Below are 24,513 nucleotides of genomic sequence, written 5' to 3' on the forward strand. Positions count from 1 at the left end.
CCGGGACGGGCGGGCAGCGCCCATCGCCGTGGCGCCGGGCCCGCCCCGGAAGCCGCGAGCGGTTCCGGGGTCGCGGCGGAGCGATGGCGGCCGACACGCAGGTGAGTGTGAGACGGGCCGCGCAGGCTCCGGCCGGGGCACGGGAGAGCGCCGGGGCCGCGCCTCGTCCCGCTCGCGCCCCGCCGCGCCCTCGGCCCGGCTGCGGGCCCGGCCCGGCGCCCGGAGCCGCCGGGGACGTGGCAGCCGGGGCGGGCCCCGCCGGCCCGCCCGCAGCGCGCCGTGCCCGGCCCGCGGGAAGGGGCCGCCGCCGGGGAGCCCGGGCGGAGCGGGGCGAGCGGGCCCGTCCCCATGGAGGCCCGGCACGAGCCGCGGCTGCGGCGCCGTGTGCGGCTGATCCCGGTTCGCACCGCCCGGCCGCTCCCTGTGCCCCGGCTGTGGGACCGCCGGCTTCACCCCGAGGGGCTTGGATGTTCCCACAGCAAAGCCCAGCTCAGCATCAGGTCCTTACCTGTAAAAATGCTGCCTTTGTGCTTATATTGGTTTGTAGTATTGCTGGTATGCTGGCTGTGTAATGTGTACATAAACATCCTAAAAAATTAAAATAAAAAGCAAACTGGTGAAGCCTGTCCCAGTGGCTTTTCCGTGGAGACTCAGTAGGGTACTCGAGGTTTTGGAGTTTGTGTAAGTCACTGAGATGCTAGTGAGATCCTGTAGTGTTATACATAATTTATATTTTTTATTTCTAGACTTAGGATAATTTTAACACGTTTTTCATGTCTGCACATTCCCCTGCTCGTCATTAAGCAGCATGACTAAGTGCAGCTTGGTTTGAGTTTGCATATGATGAACTCATGTAGTTGAAAGCTTTGAGAGAAGAGCAGGTCCATAACAGTTCCGTAACACCAGCTGGTTCGTTTGGTTCTTGTGTCGGTGACATTGTTGGTCATCCTTTGCACCTCAACCCAGCCTTCCTGTTCAGAAGTGCAGCACTGCTTCCAACCAGCTTTTAAGGGGACCTGTGGGTGTGAAATGGTGGCAGTCTCAGGGAGGTGTGGATCCCAGCATGGAGGCAAAAAGCTTCACTGAAAGCAGCTCTGAGGAGCTCTTTGAAGAAGACTGAAAATGGAAGGAACAGTTTTCTGTGTTTCTAAAGACATGCGCTGCCTTTCGGAAAGATGATACAAAGTTGCTCAGTTTATGAGCTGAATTTCAAAAGCCTTTCCTGGAGACCTGTGCTTTGGTTTATGTAAGTGCAGAAAATCTGGGTGTGTAGGTCTCCCTGGATTGTCTGCAGTTTTAGTGCCCCTTCAAGACTACCTGGACTTCAGGAGATAACATACAGGGAGAAGCTCCTTTGAATTCTGGAAGTTACTATTTTTTGCTTTGAAAGGTGCTGTACTCCAGATTATAGGTCCTAGCTCTTACTCCGTGTTACTTTTAGAGGGGTAAGTGTCTCTCACAGAGCATAAGAACACAGATAAGAACAACAGATAATTGGAGAGCAGTGATCCCTCAGTGCTGGGAAAAGAGTTTCACAGTGTATGAAGCACAGTGACCCTTCCTTGGTGGATGAGATGGTGGATACTCACATTTGGGCACTAAGAGATCATGTGGCAGCAAGTGACATGTTCTGCTTGCTCTAGTTTATGTTCTGTGGGTTGATATCAAAGGCAGTCTGGTGTTTTCTGCTTTGTGGTTTTAGATTTCTGACACACTGAAGCGGTTTGCAGTGAAAGTAACTACAGCCAGTGTGAAGGAGAGGAGAGAGATCCTCAGTGAGCTGGGAAAATGCATTTCTGGGAAAGGTAAAAGCTTGGGAGTACTGTTCTGATTACCTGGGTGGAGGAGAATGTTAAAATGTTTTGTTTCAGAAGGCTGCGTGAGATGTATTTGTTTGAGGGAGGAGGCTGGCAGCATTTTGAGCCAGTGCTCCATCACAGGGTTAATTCCAAGTGTGGGATTTGTGGGTAGCACAGAACCCTAGCTTTTGGTACATCTGCTTTTTCCAGTCAGTAGTTGTTGCACTGTGTATGTTAGTTCTTCATTAGTATATCAGTTGAGTTTCTTTAATGACTCTTGGCTTCTTCTTTTAGTACTCATGGAATATCTGGATACACATTATGTATAGAGATGGGGAACATGGAAGATTACAGATGGTCTTAATAAAACAGCTGAAGCAATTTTTTTAAACTTCTCTCATTTTCTGAAGATGACTGTGTTTCATATGTTCCAGTTTTACCATTATTTGTAAAAATACACATAAAATGTATAAAAAGAGCAAATTTTTACTGATTCTTGCAAGCAATTCTGTAGATGCAAGCAGTTTACAGATTTCAGTCATTAAGTGAATCATGTTTGTGTTAAAGATTAAGAGCTCAGTGATTAATGAGGAAGTATTTTGAAATACATTATTACAGATCTCCCAGAAGGTGTAGTGAAAGGCCTTTGCAAACTCTTCTGCCTTACTCTGCATCGATACCGGTGAGTAAATTGATGTGGAAAGGCTATATTATGTAATCCGTCAGTATTTAGTAGTTAAATTGGTCTGGAGTCTGGAAATGTTAGCATGCAGTGCATAGAGAGATGTGTATGACACCGAAGAATGTAATCCTGTACTTATCTTCTCAGGGGAGGATTGACATTAAAAAGTTTTACAATTTGCCTTGAGTTTCACCTTTAATTTTGAAATTAAAACTTTAATCCTGTGGTTCAGTTTGCAAGAATGAAACACCCATGTTCTTGTGAAGCAAGACAGAGCTGTCTTTTAGATGCCTTTTAGAAAATTTTAGGTGGGATTAAATCATGGTCTGTTACAGAGGAGCTGTTCAGAACCCATTTTATTCTACAATCTGCTGGAGGGCCTCCACATAACTGCTGTCACTCGAGGAAGGGAATGGAGGTTTCTGACAAAAACTTCTCCACTGTGCAGAACAGCAAGGATAAAATAGTTCTTAGGCTGACTGCCGAAGTGAGAAAGCAGAGCCCTTAGTGTGGTGCAGGGGTGGTAGCGCTGCGGTGTGGCAGGTTTAGGATGTTCCTGATCTGTGTTTTCACAGCGATGCGGCGTCCCGCAGAGCCCTGCAGCTGGCCCTTCAGCAGCTCGCAGAATCCCAGCCAGAGGCCACGGCAAAAAACCTGCTGCACTCACTTCAGTCGTCAGGGATCGGCGGCAGGGCTGGAGTGCCCAGGTGAGTCGCTTTGTGTGGAAGCAGTTCTGACCTGCTGCTAGTTCCTCCCTGTTCAGAATAAGGCTTCTGCTGCTGCTTGGTAGAGGTGTTAAAAGCCTTTAGAGACAAAGCTGTTAATGATGTTCAGATGTTCCTCTCTTACCTCTTCCATGTCATCTGGGAAAGCAGAGGGAATATCCTGGTATAACTGCTGGTGGGTTGGGGCTGAGTTACAATTTAGCCTTAAACTTCAGGTCTGGGAAGATGAGGAACAAACTTTGAAGAAACAGTCTCCAGAATTACTAGGAAATGGAATTTCATCACCTGTCAGGTGTTCAGCTGCCTCTTGTGCTATTTGGAAGCTTTGAGTGCCAAACCAGAACTGAAACAAACAACTTCTGGGGGCTGACTATTTCCTGTAAAAACTAAGGCTTTAGCTGCATTTTTGTGTAATAAAATTGCTTGTCAGTCAGGTGCTGTTCTAACCTGGGCAAAATGGGTCTGTAAAGGTCTAGTTGGTGTAATTTATATCGTAGGAAGTGTAGATTTACCTCCCTCTCCTGTTTGTACAACAGTAAGAGCAGTGGATCTGCAGCTCTGCTGGCACTCTCCTGGACATGCCTGCTTGTACGCACAGTCTTTCCAACACCTGACAAGAGACAGGGAGAAACATGGAAAAAACTGGTAGGTTCTTTAAGGTTTGCAGAAATATCCCATTGCAGATATGAACTCAAATATTTGTAACGCGTTTAAGTTGCTGCAATGTTGCAAACAATTCTGAATGTAGCTGAAAACACCAAGTTAGAATCTAAGTTTAGAGGGAGATTTGGTGTATTGTGATCACTCTCCTGTTCCCCTGATGAAAGCAGGAGGTGTATAAAGCGTGAGTGGGGCAGTCCTGCACCTTTGCAGTTGTTCCACCTACTGAGATGGCTACTGGTGCCTGCAGTGTGACAGAAAGTCCTTGTGCCTCCCTTGAAATTTCTCTATATGATACTCTGTCATACAGCTTTTGCCTTCCTTTCACTTCCTTTACAAATGTGCGACTGTGCTCACAGCACACTGGGATATAGTTGGAACAGATTTTAAAGAAAAGATGTTATCTGTTTTCAGTGTTTCCAAAACTGTTAGGCATGGTTCTGCTCGAGGTGTGGGAAGAAAGCAAAGGCAGCTTTAGAAGAACTTAGTTGGAAAGAACTTAGATGATCTGCAGACTTAAGCAGATTCAGCTAGTCATTGACAATCATTGACACTTGGCATGTCTTGTTTGATATGAGCTCTCTGAGAAGCAGTTGCAAAAGGTTTTTTTGGCTGTTGCCTTTGGCAGGTGGAGGTTCAGTGTTTGCTCCTTTTGGAAGTCCTGGGAGGCTCTCACAAGCAGGCGGTGGATGGGGCTGTGAAGAAATTGAACAGGCTGTGGAAAGAGGTGATGTTTACACTATGTGCCATATTCTACAGCTGTTCTGTTCTGCAGCGTTAACGTGCCTTGCTTTTTCTCTCTTAAGAACCAGGATCTGGTGGATCAGTACCTATCTGTCATTCTTGGGCTTGAACCAAACCAGAGTTATGCTGCAATGCTGGGACTTGTGGTGCAGTTTTGCACAGCCCAGAAGGAGATGGATATTATTAAACGATACAAGGTGAATCTGTTGTACAGCTTTTTTTGGGGAAAAATAAGAAGCATCACTTGTTATCATGAAGAAGGGACTGATATCTTAGTGAAGCTGGTAGTTTGCATCTGCCCTGATTTCAGTATCTGTCAATTCAGTAGTCCTGCACTTCTGACTGAAACAATTGGGGTGTGTTTAGAGAGGAGGTGCCAGCTATGTGGCTGTTTGGTGTTACCTGTGCATTTCTGTGGATGTCCAAATATGGCTTCCTGCCTTATCCCTGCTGTGGGAACGAAAGGCAGCATGTAGCTCTCAGTATGGTTTGAGCATTGGGCTCAGGGTAGAGCAGGGAGTGCTGGTCTCTGCTTGACTGGCTCATGTGAGGCTGGAAGGACAGCTTTCAGAGGAGGAGGTGGAGGAGATGGGGTGTCCAGCTTGGCACCTGACGGTGTGCCAGGAGCTAAGTACAGGTTGAGATGTGGCTGTAATCTGGTGTTTCTCTTTGTTCAGAGTGCTCTCCTGGATTTCTACTTGAAGACCATCCTTATGAGCAAGACAAAGCCTCAGAAGCATGTGCTGGTGAGACAGTGTTTAGAGCTGCTTGTGATGTTGTCCCACAGGCAGCACTGTCCTGTGCTGAGTGCCCTGTCCCCTTTGCAGGACAGCTGTTCTCCGCTGCTTCGGTACATGTCCCACGCTGAATTCAAGGACTCTGTGTTGCCAACCCTGCAGAAATCCCTGCTGCGGAGCCCTGAGAACGTAACTGAAAGTGAGTCTGTCATCTCTGCATTGCTCTGTCAAAGAGCCTAAATCCTTAGCACTCTGGAGCTGTTGGGGCAGTGTCACTCTGGGCTATGCTTTTGGTCCCCAAGTGCAGGCAGGATTGTCTGGCAACAAGGGTTAGATGTGGAGAAGCAACATTTGTGGTGTGATCCCAAGTGTCAGGGTATTGTGATAGCTACTGTTTGCACTGAGGACAGGATTTCACAGTTGAGTGCTAAGAATAATCCTGGATTATTCTGTTCATTGGGCATCAATTTCAGTAGGTTTTTTTTATTCCTACTCCTTATTAACCTGTCTGCTCCTGATGTGAACTGTGGGAAGAGTGTATTAAAATGCTAATAGTATATCACATTTTGTTAAGTAACTGTTTTTATTTCTTGTGTTGTCAGCAATCTCTTGCTTGCTTGTATCTGTGAACCTGGATCTTAGCCAGTATGCTCTAGACATCATGAAAGGACTGGCCAGTAAGTACCCTCACCTCTGGAGGGAATTAAGAATTCAGAATAAAGCTTTCTGCAGCTTCCTGACTGAACCTGCAACAGTTTGATTGATGGTGAAAAGGTTGTTTTAGGTGGGAGGGAGGATGATGTGTAAATTGGAACTGTAATAGTTCACATGATGGTTCCAGAAGTTGCATTAAGCCACAAGTAAAGATACTCCTTACTTGCTGATTTTATGCCATTTGTCATAAGGATCTCTTGACATGTATGTTATTTTCTAGGTCATCTGAAATCCAACAGTGTGCAGCTGATGGATGAAGCAGTTGTGGCCTTAAAGAACTTGGCTCGGCAGTGCAGCGATCCTTCGGCTGTGGAGTCACTGGGCAGGCACCTTTTTGCCATCTTAGGGGGTGAGTAAATTGTAGGATAAGCTGTGGGGGTGAACCAAGGTTTGACAGCCTCAAGGAGTATTGTGTATTGTGTTTTCTGTTCTCTTTACTGCCTGTATGGAAGGGATGGCTCAGCCTGGATCAGGGATAATGGGACAAGCTTTTATGTTTTGGAGGAGATTCTTGGTGTAACACAGAGCTGTTGCCTGTACTCACCTGTCACCTTTGTGTTTCTTGCTGGCAGGCTCAGAGGGGAAGCTGACAGTTGTTGCTCAGAAGATGAGTGTCCTTTCAGGTGAGGATTCTAGAAGAGAGCTGTTCCTCTGGTGGAAGAAATTGAGCGGAAGGCTGAATGGAAGGGATCTGTACCTCAGTCTTTAGGATTTCCAGCCTATCACTCTAAATTGGGTGCAGTTGAAGCCATAGAGTATAGAATATCACATACCAGTTCCTGACTTTCTATTCAAAGAAAAGAATTGGCTGGTAGGCCAAAAATTTTCTTCAAAGAAGATGACTTTCACCCAGAGTGAAAATGAAGACAGAGATCTGGCAGTGGTGGATGTGATATCCAGATGTAGTGACAAGAAAAAGTCTGTGCAAGGATTGAAGTGTGAAGGGTCATTCTTGATTGGTTTTAGATGTTGTGCTGGTAGTTTAGGAATTACTGAGAGAATTCTGTCCTTTCAGGGATTGGCAGCCTTAGTCACCATGTGGTTTCTGGACCCTCCAGCCAAGCTCTGAGTGCAACTGTGGCTGAGCTTTTCATCCCTTTCCTGCAACAAGAAGGTGAGACCTTTTGCCTTTCTTCTGGGTTTGCTAAGCTGTATTCATCTTGAGCAGGGTTTTCACATGGTTATTCAAAATTAATATGGATTCTTGCCTGCTGTATAAGAGAATCTGTTGCCCTGTTTTGATGAACAATCTCAGGGAGACTGCTCTGTGCCTGTTAGGAGCACATGTTCTTTTCCTGCATCCTGATGTTGTTACACACTTTCTGTTTCATGTTCTGTGCTTTCTGCAATTGCTGAACTGATGTGAGTGTTTCTCCCCAGTCCATGAAGGCACATTGGTTCATGCAGTCTCTGTCCTGGCTCTTTGGTGTGTTCGGTTCACCACAGAAGTTCCTAAAAAGCTGGTGGAATGGCTAAAGAAAGCCTTCAGCCTTAAAACCTCGACTTCAGCAGTGAGACATGCCTACCTGCAGTGCATGCTAGCCTCCTTCAAAGGTAAAACTGGGCAGCTGCTAATAACTTGGTTGTGGAGCTTAGGAGGAGAGTTAGCAACCTTTATACTTCCTGATACAGAGAGCTATGCAGATGAGGAAAGATTTTGTAAGGCAGTGTCTTTTTACTGACCTCCTTCATATTTCTTCTTAAACTCTTTTGCCTTCAAGTTTATAAAGATGGTTTGTTTCATTGTATAACTAAAATAACTGTCCATCATGCTGTATTTCATATATCTCAAAGTAATTTTTGATTGCTTTATTTTTGTCGTACAACTAAATTCTAGTTCAGGGGCCATACTTCTGTTTTATATAGCACCGAGCACAGTTGGATCTTGGTCTCTGGTTTTGACTTCTGGAAAGTCTAAAAAAAATGTATGTGTTTGAAATGAAGAACTCAAGAAATTATTCTTTTTTGGTGATCCTCTCAGGATTGACATCTGCTGGTCCTGCCCCCTTTGACTGCAGCATTTCATCCACATTTATAGACCTCTGGGATTCCTTAACTTCTGAATATTTGAAGTGAAACAGATGGTCATGGCTTGCCAGGAATTTGCTTTCCCTTTCTCAGAGAAACATTAATCTTTGAAGTCAGACTTCCTGCAATTTGAAGTGATTTGTGATTCCTTTAATGTAACTGAATTAGCATTTTCTTTTGCATCCCATGAGCAGAAACTTAAATCTAGTGAGATGGGACTGTTCTGTCTGTGAGAAAAGGACTGAAGTGGTTGCTATTGAGCTTTTCATAGTTGCAATTTAGTGATAGTGATTGGCAAATACTTTGGGAGATTCAGTGTTCCCAGTGTGTGTCTGATTCCTCTCCTTGTCTCCTGGCAGCAGAAAAACCATTGATAGCTGGGTTGTAAAGTGAGGACCATGCTGTTTTGTAATGTGTCCCTTTTGTCCCCTCAGGTGACACATTATTGCAGGGAATGGACCTGCTGCCAATGCTGATCCAGACAGTAGAAAAAGCAGCATCTCAAAGTACTCAGGTTCCCATGGTAACTGAAGGAGTTGCTGCAGCTTTGTTGATCTGCAGGATGTCTGTAATTGAGGGACAAACTGGTAAGGTCACAAAACAGCTGGCAGAATCCAATATAAAGAGGTTCTGAAGGTTGACAGTTCTTGACAGTGTGCAGGTGGTACTGTTTCTTAATCTGTGTATAGTTTCTACATAGAGCATCACTGATCTTCTATAAACCAGGGAAAAATTAATTCCCATCTCCTTCATTTATATCACTGAAGAGTTCTTACTCTTCCATGGCTTTAAAAATTCTAGCTTCCATTCACATAGGGAAATATTCCTCTTTATAATGAAAGAAGATGTTCACCCTGACCTTACATGGTTGGATTTGACTGATACATTGGAAGTATTAATTTATTGTGATTTGGGTAGTGTTTTTACACACCTTTGGAAAGCATAGGGGCTGGAATTCTGTCTCCCATTAGAGGATATTACAAGAGCCCTCTGAGTTCATATATCTGCCAGGACATAAAATCAGGTATGTTCTACCAAAAGCAACACCACTTCCCTCCTCTTCTTTACATCTAGGAAGGTTTGCCCTATGAAAGATTAAGGTGAATTAGACTTTACATTACACACATATAAGTCACAGAAAGGTATATTTGTCAGCTGGTGGTTTTTTGGGGGTGTTTATATTTCTGAAGAAGAGAAATGAGAGGCTAGAATTGAAGACCAGAAAGGCTAGAAGTAACTTGAGGGATTTCAGGAGAGAGAATTCTACTGTATTTTATGTATACTGGCGAGTTCTGACTTATTTTGAAACATCCTTGATGGACATCTGTTCTTTTTCTTCAGAGTCTAAGCTGAGTGGTTTCTGGCAGCTGATTTTGGATGAGAAAAAACAAATTTTTACATCTGAGAAGTTTTTGCAGTCTGCGTCAGAGGAAGGTAAGTTGGCAGTTACTGTATATCCAGTTGCTGTTTAACTGTGTTTTTTAATACTTGACAGCTAATGTTGTTAGCCCTGTTCTGTCCTTGGAGGATACAGTTTCAGATTAAAAGGAGCTGTGTACTGCTGTGTACTCTTCAGAGTACATCTATACTAGCTGTAGCCTAAGCTTGAAAATGAATTAATTTATTTATTGATTAACCTGAGTTAGCACTCATTTATCATTCTGAATGATAAATAAATGGAAGGGCCTTCTGACAGCTGACACTCAGTACCCATTTCATTGCCACTGAAGCCGTTTTGGCAGGCCTCAGGAATTAACAGAACAGAAGGACTGAGTGTGGTGTTTATAATTTGCTTTGCTCTGTCAACTTAGACCAAAATAGGTCACACACAATGGTCAGGAAAATTGTTCTGGGATCCAGCTAACAACATTTCAGTGAAATCATGGTTCAGTTCCCAGTGTTGGCAGGTCTGAGTTGGATTTGTCTGTAGCTTCAATGAGAAGATTATGTAGAGGCTCAGCTTGGGGAGCTATTTTAATGTGTCCTGTTTGCTGTTCATTTGTTTTCAGGTAAAAAAATCTGTTTCCTTATGAAGTCTCATGCTGTTTTAAATATTTGTCTTCTCCCCCAGCCATGTGCACAGTGCTGCAGCTGACAGAGCGCCTGCTCTTGGATCATGCACAGCGGCTGCCTGAGAGCAAAGTTCAGTACGTACGGTGCACTTGCTGTCCCCGATCCCCGTCTGACCCCAGAGTGCTGCTGCGGGCACTGTGGGCTTGGGGCTTTGCACGGAATGTTGAATTTTGGAGCCTTTAGTCCCCTTGGCTGCAGAGTTGGCTCCCTGGCTAACCCTGTGTGTGTGTGCTTGCAGGCAGTACCACCGTGCCCTGGTGGCCGTGCTGCTGAGCCGCACCTGGCACGTCCGCAGACAGGCCCACCAAACAGTGAAGAAGCTCTTGTCCTCTCTGGGAGGGTACAGGCTGGCCTATGGGCTCTTGGAGGAACTCAAAGTGGTTCTCAGTTCTCATAAGGTGAGTAGCCAGCACTCAGACAGATGTCTGAGTGGTGCCAGTCACCTCCCTGCCCTAGGTTTGCTGTTAGCATTGACATACAGCCTGATGTGAACAGGATTCAGCTCCTGGAATGTCACCTTTTACTGGATTACTGCATATTACAGTATCAATGTCTGGGATATGCCTAGTCCTCCCTACATACATGGAAAAGATATATTCCAAGTATTCTGGGGAGGAAGTTGTAGTTTTCCACGTATTTTTATTATTTTAATGCAGATTTAATATCTGCTGAAAGACCAAGTGCTTCATTCTTTTTTTTTTTTTTTTTTTTTTGTATCTTGGTTCTTTGGCCCTGGCTTATAGACTGCAGAAGTTGAGCATAATGTTCCCAGCCAGCTGGCTCAACCTTTTACAGAGTCTTTGCCAGAAGTGATAATTTTAGTTTTAGTTTACCCCAGCTTGCCAAATCCAGTATGGTCCTCCATTCCTAATCTTCTTATCACTGTCATCCCTGTGCTTTGGTCTTGCTGTTATCCTTATCCCCTTCTTTCCTTTGAAAACTTCAGGTTATTGGTATTGACAGGGAGATGGCATTCAGCCTGGTGTTACTGTGAGGAAGTGTGTTCAGATCTCAAGGAGGTTTGGTGTTGTCCATTCAGATTCTGCCTCACGAGGTGCTGGTGACAGAGGCGGGAGAGCTGTCGGAGCTGGGAAGGACATACGTTCCCCCTCGTGTGCTGCATGAGGCCCTCTGTGTCATCTCTAGTGTGGCAGGGCTTGATGTGGACTCCCTTGAGCCAGAGAAGCTGGCCCTGGAGATGCTGCTGGTGAGCCATCATCCATCTGTAGGTAAGTGCAGGGATAAGAATCTCATGGCCAGTGTATGAGTTTTTATTGTACCTTTTTGTTTTGTTGTGCCAGCAACCTGCTTCATGTTTGTTATGCTCATTTATTCTTCTTGCTAGTGGCAGTGCAGCCAGGACTTTGGCCAGCCCTCCTCATCAAGATGAAGATAGATCCTAAAGACTTCATTACCAAACATCTGAATGACATTTTACCCAGGATCACCACTTACACTCTAGAGAACCAGGTGATAAACTGCTTTCCTAATGTTAGTTTTGGGAGATATGTTGGAGGAGTTCGGTACTAACTGGTCTATAAGGAAGGAGAGCTGTCTAAAAGGTGTGGAAGAGGGAGTTTAAAAGATAATGTCTCTATAGAAAACGAGCTGGGATTTAAGAGGGAAAGAATGTACCAGCAACTGAGTAGAATTTTAGATAACATTCAAATACCCACTGAACAATGAATTGGGGATTGGAATGTAATGGGGGCTGCCTCAGCAGGGCATACTTCAGGAGACAATTTTAAGCAAGACTGATTATGTTTTTTCCTCCATTTTCCTGACAGTCATCTATGAATGCAGTGGGGTCTCTCTCCCTGCTTTTACCTGGCAGAGTGCTCCCACAGCTCATCAGCACTATCTCAGCATCAATGGAGAATCCAGCTCTGTGCCAGGTTACTCGAGAGGAATTTGCCATCATGAAGACACCCGAGGGAGAGCTGTATGACAAATCTATAATACAGAGGTAGGTCTTTATAATTTCTGTATGCATCTGGGGGTTGATCACTGCTGATGTTCTTGCCAGTGGGTGACAAGGTGTCAGATGCTCTTTCTGCATAGAAGTTCCTGGATTTTTATGCCTGGTCCTTAGTTCACAGCAGTGCTGATTCTTTCTCTACTTTTCCTTCTCAGTGCTCAACAGGATAGTATGAAAAAGGCTAACATGAAGAGGGAGAACAAAGCTTATTCCTTCAAGGAACAAATCATCGAGCTGGAGCTGAAGGAGGTGAGTTGATGGAAAAAGGAAAGCCAGGCTGGTCAGAATCTTCACTGCAAGTTATATGTTGTTCCGTGGCTTCTGGCATATGTCTGTGTGCTGGTGGAAAGATTCTCTGAACTACTTGGAATGCTTCTATCTATATGTATCCCATTTTTTAAACAAAGATTAACTTCTCTTAGCTCTGGGAAAGGTGACATACCATCCCCTGTAAATAAACTGGGCAGCACTTTTTAATGATACCAAATAGTTTGTGACCAATGTGGAGAAACTTACGCTGAGAGACACTAAAGTGTTGTTAACCTGCTGATTTCCATTTTGTGTCTTTACTCAAGAGGGATATACTTGGAAGGATATTTTGATACTGTTTTAAAACTAAATTGCAAAAAACCCTGTTTCCAACTTGCTTCTCTGACTAATTGAAGGGATGGTGTTTGTAGCTCCCAGATAATGATGACCATGGCTCTCTGTTGCAGGAGATAAAGAAGAAGAAGGGAATAAAGGATGAAGTGCAGCTGACGAGCAAGCAGAAGGAGCTGATGCATGCACAGCTGGAAAGGGAGGCTCAGATAAGGAAACGGCTGAAGGAGGTGAGTTTTGGTTGTATTTTTTGCCACCTCTGAAACCACCGTGACCCAAATCACTTTGATGGATAGAAAATGGTGTAACAATCACCTATTTGTTTCTGTTACTAGAAATGAGATTTAACAACCCGATTTTTTCCCAATGGAGCTTTTTTGATAATAATCTCTTGAATTTTCTTACAGCTTGATAATGAGCTGGAAACAGCTCTAGGACTCCTGGACACTGTTATAAAGAAAAAGCCTCCTGGTCTAACTCAGTACATCCCTGGTCTCATCAGTTCCTTCTTGCCACTTCTTCGATCTCCTTTGGCTGCTCCAAGGATTAAGAAGCCTTTTCTTTCCTTAGCTTCCTGTGTCATGCCTGCTCGACTGAAAACCTTTGGTGAGTATTTGCAGTTGCTCTTTAAGGGCAGGGTGTGTCATTTTGATGGTGGTGAAAATTCTTGCTCTTACAGACTGTGGATCATAACCATGTACCACAGGAAGCCAAGAGGAAAAACCACCTGGAACAGTGCTTAGGGAGATGACTGTGATTTCCCAGAGATCCTGCTGCTGGGTAGAACTGGGAACAAAGACAAGGTCTTGTCTGGTCAGTGACCAGCTCTGAGGAGCAGCTGGTCACTGTGGGATCATTTTCCCTGTGCAGAGTTCGGAGGGTGTGAGTGTAACTCACACACACTGTGAAGAAATCTATCCCTTGACAGCCTTGGGCTGGGTTTCCTGATCTGAGCCACTCTGCAGCCTGGGCTCTTGCCCAGAGCTTTGTTACAGTTCTTGAGTTTGTCTTCCTGGGGCTTTTTCTCTTGAGAGATCTTTTGGTTTAGCCCTCTCATGGATTCTTTATTCTTCCATTTCAGGTACTCTGGTAAGCCATGTGACCTTGCGCCTGATGAAACCAGAGTGTGAATTAGATGAATCCTGGTGTCAGGAAGAGCTGCATGTTGCTCTCAACAGAGTGGTCAGTTTGCTGCATGCCCACACCATTCCCAGCCGAACCAGCAAGGGAGAGCCAGGTATGAAGTATGGTAGATATGGTACATCCTGCCGACACTGCCCCCACCTCCAATAACTATGGACTGGTTTAGTTTTCAGAGTTTGTATTATATTTTGCAAGCAAAACTTCACTTTTTCTTTTTTAATTGGATAGATGTTCATAGATATGAAAAACCTTAAGGTTTTTTTTTTTCTGCTGGTAGTTGTAGAAGTGATGTTGCAACTACAGTTAAGTGTAGAAATTAAATAACAGCATTTTTTCTTAAAATGCTTCATACAGAAATAACAGCAGTGAAATTAAGGTTCATCTTTGCCAAGGACAGCTCCTACCTTTCAGCACCACTTAGCATAAAGGATTCAGTCAGACTAAGTGGAGAGGCAAAATAATTGCTTGTTATCCGTGATCACAGCAGTGAAGTGCCCATGGCCTCTGCTTGTTTGCTGTGTGGTGCTGCAGTTCATGAATATTTTATACTGGCATGATTGTAGAAAGAGCAGTTCTCTCTCCTCTGTAACACGAAGGCAAACACCAGTATTTTTACAGTGCAAGGTAATGATTTGAGTTAAAGTGCACCAGTACTTGTGCCACCCCACTGAAGATAACAGTTCAGAAGAAGAGAGTTGGTGTGTGTCCTTTGGGGGCTGGGATGGCTTTGGCTGTCTCAGGGCGTACTCCAGGGAGAGAGTTGTTCACTTCACACAGACTTTGGAGCTGTTCATCAAATTATCCACTCAAAAGCTGCTGTGGTAGATGGTGTATATTTTTAAGGGAAATATGTGATTCTGTTTGGTCCCTTAGTCCCATAGTTCAGTTCTCTTGCTACTCAGTGGTGTGACTGGTGTCACTGTCAGTGGCCATTGGCCATGTTGATCATGACTTCAGTGCTGAACATCTCAGTGATAATTTGGTGTCACCACTGTGCAATTTATTGCTGTAGCAAGTGCATGTTCATTCAGATTTGAATCCTTCTTCAGGCTTATTTCTAGAAAATATTGGAAGTGTTTTCAGTCCTTCAAGATTTCCTATATTGTTTAATTATATTAATATCTAATTATTTTTTTCACTTTTGCAAGAGAAGGGCAGTAGTTTCCACAGCACTTTGTTGGACAAATCATACTATATTACCAAAGGATTTTTCCTTGTTTTCAAAGTTCTCTGGAATGCACTTGTGTGATTAGTAGAGATTAATTTCTTAGGTTACTATGGGACCTAAGAGACACCATACCTCCTTGTAATGTGGATAACAGAATTTATCATTTATTGCTGAAATGCCAAGATAGATCCTATAATCTTTCTTGTGTTGGTCTGTACCAGCTACTGTGTAAGCAGAACATTTTTCTCCTCCAGTAAAGCTTTCTTCCTCCTGCTGTGTGTAGAAGGACAGTGGTTTAAGGCTAAAAATATCTGACCGATAATTAAAAAAGAAAAGTGTAAAAGCAAACAGATACTGAGCAAACAGAGAAAAATCCCACATGAGAAATAGAGAGGGTTTTACTGAAGCTGTTCATGTTAAATAGGATCTCAGAATGTGTTTCTCCCTTGAACTACTTTTGCAGTATTTTTGCCCTACATAAGCTGACTAATACTGCAGTATTGTATCTGCAATGTTCTTCATCTGCATTTAGAAATTCAAACTTGGGCATTCTCTGTCAGCACAGATAGGATAGAGAAAGGAAATATTTTCTGTAGATACCTGATACTTGAATATTAACTGGACTAATGAAGGACTGGAAGGAGCATTTGTTACATGCTATAGCCAAGGCCCTGCAGGAAGGAAGGAGCAAAATCTTTTAACAACAGGAATCCAAAAGCTTTAATTTTTTCAAGGAGGGGAGGGAAGTTGAAGCTTGCACCAGAATTAAAAGAAGTCACTGTTGGAGCTACACTGTTGCTGCTGTCAAGTGGTAAATACTTAGGTTTACTCAGTATCTTTGTGCATGAGGCTGAAGCTTCGCCCTATCTATTATGAGCTACTCAAGTGTACGTTTTACACTAGTCAGTAGTATCAACCAAGTCATGGGAGGATCAGCTGTGGTCACAGGATGGGTTTTTCCTTTTACAGGTGCTGCCCCATTATCAGCTCCAGCATTTTCCTTAGTCTTTCCTCTCCTGAAGACAGTTATGACTGAGACACCCCATAACAGCGAAGACAAGGAGGAGTTCCTAGTCAAGATTCTGCAGATTCTTACAGTCCATGCTCAGCTGAGGTCATCAGGAAATGGCGAGTCCTTGTTGGTGGATGAGGTGAGAGCTGTGGGGTCAGATTATCTCCTTCAGAAGAACCACGGTATAAAACAGCTGATGTGTAAACTGCTCAAAGCAGATGAATTGTCCAGGTTAGAGTTAACTGTATAGGATTGCTTTCTGCCATTGGTTTTGGTACCTGCCCAGCCCTAGGTTTTGACTGGGATGTTTTAAGGAGTGTCATACATAGGCACTATGAAATCACAAGATAAAAGTATTTTTCCTTCCTCCCTGGCCCTTTTCTCCCCTCAACCTTTCAGAATGGCCCAGAGTTGCTGCCCCGCAGGGACATGCTTATTCTGCTGACCCGGGTGATAGGAACGGGTTCTCCACGGTTACAGGTGAGTGCTTAGCTTCATTACCACAGTCAGCATTCTTCCTAAGTTTCATCAGCATCTAAATGAGGGAAATGTACCAACTGGTTTAAGTCTCTGATGCTGGTGGTTGACACATTCCCAGTTTTCTTCTGTGTTTATGGTATTCTTGGATTAAAATGTCTGCATCTTTTTTTCTGTGGGTTTTATTGCACCAAATATATTCTTCAGTCTTCCAGAGGTGACATTTTTTCTTTCTTTAAGGCCTTGCTTTGCCAGATAAACTCAATAGTCTCTCCTCTTAGTATTTGTTGTAAGGGATGAGGTGGCAGAAAGGTCAATAATAAAAAGCAAAGAGTTGGGCTGAACTTGTCACGTCTCGGTTTTGTCACTGTCCTTTGGGAATTTCTTCTGCTGTGGCAGCACTCAGCGCTTGCTCTGCCAGCAGTTCAAGGTGTAGTGGAGTTGTGGCACGTGCTGGTGCTGTTGTAGGTGCTGGCCTCGGAGGCGCTGACGGCGCTGTGCGCGAGCAGCAGCGGTGAGGATGGCTGTGCCTACGCCGAGCAGGAGGAGATCGATGTGCTCCTGCAGGCCCTGCAGTCTCCCTGCATGAACGTTCGAGATGCAGCTCTCAGGGTAGGTGGGAATCATTCAGGGTCACACCAAATTGCTCAAGGTTTTGGGAGGTGAATCTTCTCTCACACTGATGCAGAGAGGCTTCAGCTATGATGCCAAGCTTTGTGCATCGTGTCAGAGGCAGTCTGAACAATAATGCTCCAAATCATGCTCTTTGTGCTGGATTTATCTGCAAAAAGGAGTACTCTGGGTTTATCCACACCTTTGTTTCCTTAAAAGAGGCATAATTAGGACTACTTAACACCTTCTGTTTACAATTGGATAGAGCTTAGTCTTAAAGAGAGAAGCTGTCAAAAAAATCCTGTCTGTACTAGACCTTGTTATTGGAAAGCTTCGGGCTTAGTCACTTCTGAGAACATAGAAAGAAAAACCTCAAGGGTGCTTGGTGTTCTTTGCTGTGAAACAAATTCCAGTTTAGCCCACCTGAGCAGTTTTGTCTGTAATTAGAAGCAGAACAGACTGTAGTCACCAGAGCCCCTCTGCAACCTGCCTGTGGAGCACTGTTCTTGAGTCCCACCATCTCACCTACTAGCTAGGAAGTCCTTGACCACCATGGGCAGTAAAAGGCACAAGCAATCATGCATTTTGACACTTCCAAACACTGAGAGCAGAAGTTTTAAGTGTTTTAAAGCATCTGTTTCTAAAAATCAGATCCTTGCACTGATTTTCCTGTTAATTAATTCAGGGACTGATGGAGCTACAAATGGTTCTACCAACCCCAGACAGTGATGAGAAGAATGGACTGAACTTGTTGCGTCGCCTCTGGGTAGTTAAGTTTGATGTTGAAGATGAAATTCAGAAGCTGGCAGAGAGGTAAGGGTTCTTCTTTGATTGGGTTTTAGGGGGACCACTTCTCTGCCCACAGCATGGAGCTACACTCGGGCTTTCCCTCACAGCTGGAGGGCAGCTGTAGGTCTCTCCAATTGTACATGTGGCAGTGGCTTCTTTGCTGAAGGGTGACCCATCACCTCTGTGTGTGTGCTGCAGGCTGTGGGAGTCCATGGGTCTGGAGCTGCAGCCTGACCTGTGTTCCCTGCTGATCAAAGATGTCATCTACCACGAAGAGGCAGTACGACAGGCAGGGGCTGAGGCTCTTTCCAGAGCTGTAGCTCAGTACCGAAAGCAAGCAGCAGAGGTCATGAGCAAGCTCACAGATATCTACCAGGAGAAGCTCTATGTAAGTACTCTTACCCTAAGGGGTTGACAGGCATGAGCTGCTGCTTTATTTTCTGTTAGTCACTTTTCCTTCTGTCTGTCCTGAAGATGTGCATTGAATCTACTGTTTCCCTGTTTGAGCTTAGCACAGACTTCAGTATCTTGAACTTCATGTTATCAGCCACTAATGGCTGTGGTAGGGCAGTGTCAGTTGAAGTAATTTTGACTTCAGACTTTCTTATTTTTTTACCTTGCTCTTTTGCTAGTGGTATCATAACTCTGTGCACTATTATCAAATGGCATTGGAGGTATGGTTGACAGATTTTCTGCAAGCCTATCCTTGGAAAAGGCATTTAAATGAAATATTTTCTCCTTCCAGAGGCCACCTCCAGTTTTGGATGCTTTGGGACGAGTGATATCTGAATCACCGCCTGACCAGTGGGAAGCAAGGTACAGTCATATTCAGATTGATCTCATCACTTCCTGTGCATCCAAATGAAATGTTTTTGATTTTTATTTGAACAAAAATTTACATGCAGTTGTATTGATTTGCTGTTTTCATGTCCCCTTCAAACAAACTGGGGGCAGGCAGAACTCCATCAAAATATTGGGTGCTGTCATCTCAATGTCCTGATAAAAACAGTCTTTCCTTCTTAGACTGTCTGACTTTTGTCTTGGCTCACTGTGTTCCCACCTCTGTATGGGCCATTGGTTGTTTCAAGAGCAGCAGTGCAAGCCTTAATGAATTGGCCAAATTCCAGATTGGATAATTACTTTCTGTTTACTTGTATGTTTTGTACAGGTTTAATTGGAGATCATCTTGTTTGCTACTTGTGTTGAGCTAATCTGTCTTTTAATGCTGATGTACCTTGTTGTAAAGCTGCTGTGTTTCAGCAGTACTTCAAGTGATCCGATGTCTAAGTTGGCTCAAGTATCCCTAAAGCTTAATTGAGATAAAAGCTATTATATAGGTGAGGGATTGTTGTCCTTGTGGGAGACTGCAGCATGGAGTTATGTAATGAAATGCACAGAGGTTGGACACACTGAGGCATTTTGTTTCCATAATGGTTCTCGCTCTCAGTTTCTGTAATTGCTGCTGATAGCAAATGTGATTGTGAGCTCTCAGTTCTGTGAGGAGTCAGTAACCTCACAGGCTAATCACTGTCTTCACAGGTGTGGCATAGCACTGGCCCTGAACAAGCTTTCAGAGCATCTGGACAGTTCTCAGGTGAAGCCCCTCTTTCAGTTTTTTGTGCCGGATGCTCTGAATGATCGCAGTCCTGAGGTCAGGAAGTGCATGTTGGATGCAGCTCTTTCAACACTCAACACTCATGGCAAAGTAAGTCTGAATGTTTCTGTCTCTATCAGGGGGAAAAAAAGATGTAGATATGGATATGTAGATACTGTGTTGGAGCCCACAGATTTAAAAAAAAACATATAAATTTATTAGAAGTTGCTGTTACTTGTAACAGCTGAGAGCTTTAATTTAGGAATTTTTGTGTCTAGAGTTGTTCTGTTAGTGTCTAGTGTTGACTAAGTGTGGTTCATCCCTGTCATTGCTATAAAATGTAATATCCCTGGATCATATGGAGTTAAAATGGTATAAAACTAGAGTAATAAAAGTAAGATCAGACCATAGATTTTTTAATCCTGTGAAGATTCCTTTTCAGGGTTCATGCAATGAAAAACATGAAACCTTGTTTGTTGGCTTAATTAAACTTAAAACATTGAGGAGCTGAGGACTATCCTTCTCCCTGCCAGTTCTTCCCCAGCAGTGTCAGATGGGGAAGGTGTGCAGGGTGTGAATTGCTCAGCTTCTGATTTCCTCATATGTGCCAATCACCTCTGGACACATGGCTGTATTCTTCAGTTTAACCCAAGATAATTCGGGTATTTTCCTATTATTCATTATTTCATTGTGTTTTTTAGAGAAAGCGTGTGAAGTTTGTTTGATGTTTCTGCTCTCCCTTGGCAAATGGGGCAAGCAGAGGAGCAGGCACTGAAGTTCAGGCCTGGGAAACTTGTGTTACTTCTTTCAGAACATCATGTGGCAGGCTTGGGGATTCTAATTTTGAAGAACTAATTTCTCTCTAGCAGGAAATATTTGTTGCCTGTCGGGATGGTACAAGACTTTATGTGATGTGACACATGAAATGAACTGTAAATACAGTGTGATTGTTCAGTTGTTGGCTCAGAAAAGAACAAACAAGTCCACTGAGCATAGCAAATCTCATTCTGAGTAGACTCTAGTGGCAAGTTCTGTGGTTTTGTTTTTCAGGACAATGTTAACTCTCTCTTGCCAGTGTTTGAAGAATTCCTGAGAAATGCTCCTAATGATGCCAGTTATGATGCTGTCAGGCAAAGTGTGGTCATTCTGATGGGGTCACTGGCAAAACATCTGGACAAGAGTGACCCTAAAGTGAAACCAATTGTTGGCAAACTGATAGCAGCCTTGTCCACCCCATCTCAGCAGGTAGGTGCCTTTGGGAGGAGTTGCCAGGGTCTACACAGAGGCAGGTTAACACCAGGATAATGTTAGGGGTAGCAGAGAGATGAAAAATGGTGACAAAAAGATTTCACTTGGGGTTCATTCTAAGGGGAATTTATATTGGTAATGACTGTGTTGTGATCTGGTGGCTGGTGGATTGTTTTATAGGTTCAAGAGTCAGTGGCAAGCTGTTTACCACCTCTAGTGCCTGCAATTAAGGAAGATGCAGGAGGAATGATCCAGAAGCTCATGCAGCTGCTGTTGGAGTCCGACAAGTATGCTGAGCGCAAAGGTGCAGCCTATGGTCTGGCAGGCCTGGTGAAAGGCCTGGGCATCCTTTCTCTCAAGCAGCAGGAGATGATGACCACACTGACTGATGCTATCCAGGACAAGAAGAACTTCCGCCGGAGGGAGGGTAAGAGACAGGAGCTTTTCCCTCCAGATACTCATAACTTCTCTTGTACTTACTGCCATTGTGGTCAGGTGAAGTTCCTGTGTTTGGTTTAGCTACATTTATTTTACTAAAGTTTGGCAAGAAAGGAATGGATAGTATTTTTTGTGAGGCTGTTGGTTGTGTATAGTGTCCCAAAATTGCTCGATTCATGTTGTGGTGGAAGAAGGATTTCTAGTCCTAGACCATATGGATGTGCCCTCCTCTCCTGTTTCCAAATCCCTGATGCCACAAATCCCTACTACAGCACAAGCTGGAAGGGCAAGAAAGCAAGAGACTTTCAGCTGTGAGATTTGAGTGCTTTTGGAACAATATTTGACAAATTGCATCTTCTTTTCCCATCATCCTTAAAATGAAGTTGTATTTTCCTCTGACTGTCCTTTTTTGGTTTTTAGGGGCTCTGTTTGCCTTTGAGATGCTCTGCAGCATGCTTGGGAAGCTGTTTGAGCCCTATGTGGTTCATGTGCTGCCTCATCTGCTGCTTTGTTTTGGAGATGGGAACCAGTATGTGCGAGAGGTAAGGTGCCTTAAATTTCTTCTATCACAGAATGTTAAAAAACCCAGATGGAATGGGTATGGTTGTGAATCCTGTTTGTAATGAGGCAAATAGAGAAGGTGACCTATCCCTTGAGATACAACTAATAACAATTTGATCTTCTTAGTAACTGAAAGCATCTGATTTCATTGGCCATTAATTGGGAGCTACTTAGCCAGCTGCATCATTGTACTGAGACACTATTTACATGAAGGCTTTGTTCCCAGAGAGTCTCAGAGGAAGGAAAACAGTGTTGTGTCACAGTTTGTAAGTGTTCTCTTCTCCTTGGAGGCTGCAGATGACTGTGCCAAAGCTGTAATGAGCAATCTGAGTACTCATGGAGTGAAGCTGGTTTTGCCATCACTTCTTGCAGCACTAGAAGAGGAATCTTGGAGAACTAAAGCTGGTATGGACCAATGTGCACCTCACATGATTGAGAGTAACCCACAGTTCCCTATGCTGTCATCCCCCTTGTGTATTCCTTCATCCCTACGGATGGCCATGATGCTTTATTGTCTTACAAGGGACTGTGGAACTTCTCCAGCTTTTTACAGCCGAGTTCCCTGACACATCTGAGTAACCTTTTTCCCCCTGGCATATTCAAGGGACAGTTTGTATTTTGACAGTTTGTCACGTCTACTATAGTTGTACTTCAGAACCTGGAACTTTCTTAACATATTCCTTCTCCCTCATACAAAAGAAAAGTAGTTTTTGGTGTTTTTGTGTTTTTAGGTGGCATAGAGTGACTTAATGCATTTCAGCCTTTCTTTGTGTTCTCTGACTGGTAGATTAAAGTTTGAAGTAAATGTGATCACCATCTCATGTCAGTTCTTAATACTGTGTTCTGTCTTTTCTTTTGTCCTTTTTTTCTTGGTGTGCTTTCTTCACAGGCTCAGTGGAATTGCTGGGGGCTATGGCATACTGTGCTCCCAAACAGCTCTCTTCCTGTTTACCCAACATCGTGCCCAAACTCACTGAAGTGCTGACAGATTCCCATGTGAAGGTGCAGAATGCAGGGCAGCAGGCTCTTAGGCAGATTGGGTCTGTCATCAGGAATCCAGAGATCCTGGGTAAGACCTGTCTGTGCATTTCTAATGTCCTGGTATGACTGTGGTTTATAATAGCAAGGTTTGGGTTCACGGTATTTAGGATTTAATGCAAATTTGTATAGAAATGAAACTAACCCTACAGAAGTAAAACATGAAAGCTTAACAGCAGCTGTTTGTTTCCAGGCTTTTTAAATGTTTCTGTCCATTTTTTCATCTGATGTTAATAGTTTCTCTTGTCCCTGTGCTTCTTGTTGCCTACAACGTCCCATGAGAGCACACCAGCTCATCCTGACACGATTTTGGTTTATGTACAAATAAAATCTTTTCTCTCTTTTTTAAAAACATTCAGCAATTGCTCCAGTTCTGTTGGATGCTCTTACTGACCCCTCCAGGAAGACCCAGAAGTGTTTGCAGACTCTACTGGATACCAAATTTGTCCATTTCATTGATGCTCCATCCTTAGCCCTGATCATGCCAATTGTTCAGAGAGCTTTCCAGGATCGCTCCACAGACACCAGGAAAATGGCTGCCCAGATCATTGGGAACATGTACTCCCTGACTGACCAGAAGGTACAGTGCTAAAAATCCCCTCTAACTGTATTCTTTGATCACTGTGACAAGCACTAGAGAGAATTTATTTGGCTTGGAGATTTTCCTAAGATAGAAAATATTATCATCCATGCAGCTTTTTAATTAAATGTATGTAAATGAGCAGATGACTATAAGGATAGTGACAGCTCTGAGGTCCTTAAGACTGTCACCTTTGGTCATCTAGTTATTGCCAGTTTATCCCTGCAAAAAGGTCTTGTAATTTTTACCATATAAGAAATGCCTTAACAAACAAGTGAAACACAGATCAGCTGCTAACGAATGGATTCAGGGTTTGTTTGAAAAGTATTTGTAGGACTGACTGTAGACTAAAGATCTGTATTTAATTTTTGTGCTGATAATCTCTATGTTTAAACCTTGTGTAAATGTTAAGAGTGTTGGATTTTCCTAAGACACAAACTCCTGGGTTGTGAGTGAGCATTAAAAAGGTTTTGAGTGATCTGTACAGAACTGGTGTTTCTTGAACTTGCAGAATAATTCACTATTCTTGTCTGCAGTACTGTGAGAACAGCTAATTAAACTCTCAGGATTTTAAGGATGTTTGCTGATTAGAAGAGGCGAATGTTCTTTAAATGAAGGCAACTATGTTTTCTCTCATTTTGAATCTGGTTCTGACTTTTTGGGTTCTTTGTTTTAGGATCTGGCTCCATACCTACCTAGTGTGACCCCTGGACTGAAGGCCTCTCTGTTGGATCCTGTACCTGAAGTAAGTCTTTTGTACAAACACAGTCTGTCTTTCAGTGCATTAGGTTAAACATTGTTCTAATCAGACTGGCTCCTCTGTAGCACCTTAGACTGGACATTTTGCAGATCTGTGTTTCTCTTGTCTGTTAGGTGCGCACAGTATCTGCAAAGGCCCTGGGGGCCATGGTGAAGGGTATGGGAGAGTCGTGCTTTGAGGATTTGTTGCCGTGGCTGATGGAGACACTGACGTATGAGCAGAGCTCAGTGGATCGCTCTGGTGCTGCTCAAGGTGGGGACAGCTGTGTGTGAACACTGAGCTCAGGTCTTCTCATATTAAATCAGATTAGTTGCTTGTTTCCTGTGTATATCAGCTCTGTTCCCTGCTATTTT

The 24,513-nt window shown here is 43.7% G+C and overlaps 1 protein-coding gene across 2 annotated transcripts in view; it reads left to right on the forward strand.

Moving 5' to 3' along the window:
* The first annotated feature begins 25 nt into the window (after positions 1–25).
* GCN1 (GCN1 activator of EIF2AK4) overlaps positions 26–24,513 on the forward strand; it is a 37,572-nt gene continuing 13,084 nt past the window's right edge. For both annotated transcript variants that reach the window (XM_021549815.4, XM_077787147.2), the window contains exons 1-40: positions 26–101; positions 1,703–1,805; positions 2,418–2,481; positions 3,057–3,188; positions 3,743–3,851; positions 4,495–4,593; positions 4,673–4,807; positions 5,288–5,356; positions 5,438–5,546; positions 5,950–6,024; positions 6,282–6,410; positions 6,634–6,684; positions 7,077–7,175; positions 7,442–7,615; positions 8,524–8,676; positions 9,431–9,523; positions 10,161–10,236; positions 10,401–10,560; positions 11,202–11,391; positions 11,508–11,632; positions 11,950–12,128; positions 12,296–12,389; positions 12,857–12,970; positions 13,148–13,346; positions 13,822–13,977; positions 16,021–16,202; positions 16,463–16,543; positions 17,009–17,152; positions 17,838–17,965; positions 18,140–18,329; positions 18,687–18,757; positions 19,481–19,646; positions 20,586–20,780; positions 20,964–21,210; positions 21,642–21,763; positions 22,073–22,187; positions 22,672–22,851; positions 23,180–23,400; positions 24,077–24,145; positions 24,274–24,412. In XM_021549815.4, the coding sequence (XP_021405490.3) occupies positions 84–101; positions 1,703–1,805; positions 2,418–2,481; positions 3,057–3,188; positions 3,743–3,851; positions 4,495–4,593; positions 4,673–4,807; positions 5,288–5,356; positions 5,438–5,546; positions 5,950–6,024; positions 6,282–6,410; positions 6,634–6,684; positions 7,077–7,175; positions 7,442–7,615; positions 8,524–8,676; positions 9,431–9,523; positions 10,161–10,236; positions 10,401–10,560; positions 11,202–11,391; positions 11,508–11,632; positions 11,950–12,128; positions 12,296–12,389; positions 12,857–12,970; positions 13,148–13,346; positions 13,822–13,977; positions 16,021–16,202; positions 16,463–16,543; positions 17,009–17,152; positions 17,838–17,965; positions 18,140–18,329; positions 18,687–18,757; positions 19,481–19,646; positions 20,586–20,780; positions 20,964–21,210; positions 21,642–21,763; positions 22,073–22,187; positions 22,672–22,851; positions 23,180–23,400; positions 24,077–24,145; positions 24,274–24,412 (5,155 nt within the window). In that variant the 5' untranslated portion in view covers positions 26–83. The remainder of the gene's footprint in view (positions 102–1,702; positions 1,806–2,417; positions 2,482–3,056; positions 3,189–3,742; positions 3,852–4,494; positions 4,594–4,672; positions 4,808–5,287; positions 5,357–5,437; positions 5,547–5,949; positions 6,025–6,281; positions 6,411–6,633; positions 6,685–7,076; positions 7,176–7,441; positions 7,616–8,523; positions 8,677–9,430; positions 9,524–10,160; positions 10,237–10,400; positions 10,561–11,201; positions 11,392–11,507; positions 11,633–11,949; positions 12,129–12,295; positions 12,390–12,856; positions 12,971–13,147; positions 13,347–13,821; positions 13,978–16,020; positions 16,203–16,462; positions 16,544–17,008; positions 17,153–17,837; positions 17,966–18,139; positions 18,330–18,686; positions 18,758–19,480; positions 19,647–20,585; positions 20,781–20,963; positions 21,211–21,641; positions 21,764–22,072; positions 22,188–22,671; positions 22,852–23,179; positions 23,401–24,076; positions 24,146–24,273; positions 24,413–24,513) is intronic.

This window comes from Lonchura striata, chromosome 15 (assembly GCF_050655825.1).
Source record: "Lonchura striata isolate lonStrDom1 chromosome 15, ASM5065582v1, whole genome shotgun sequence".
NCBI lineage: Eukaryota > Metazoa > Chordata > Aves > Passeriformes > Estrildidae > Lonchura > Lonchura striata.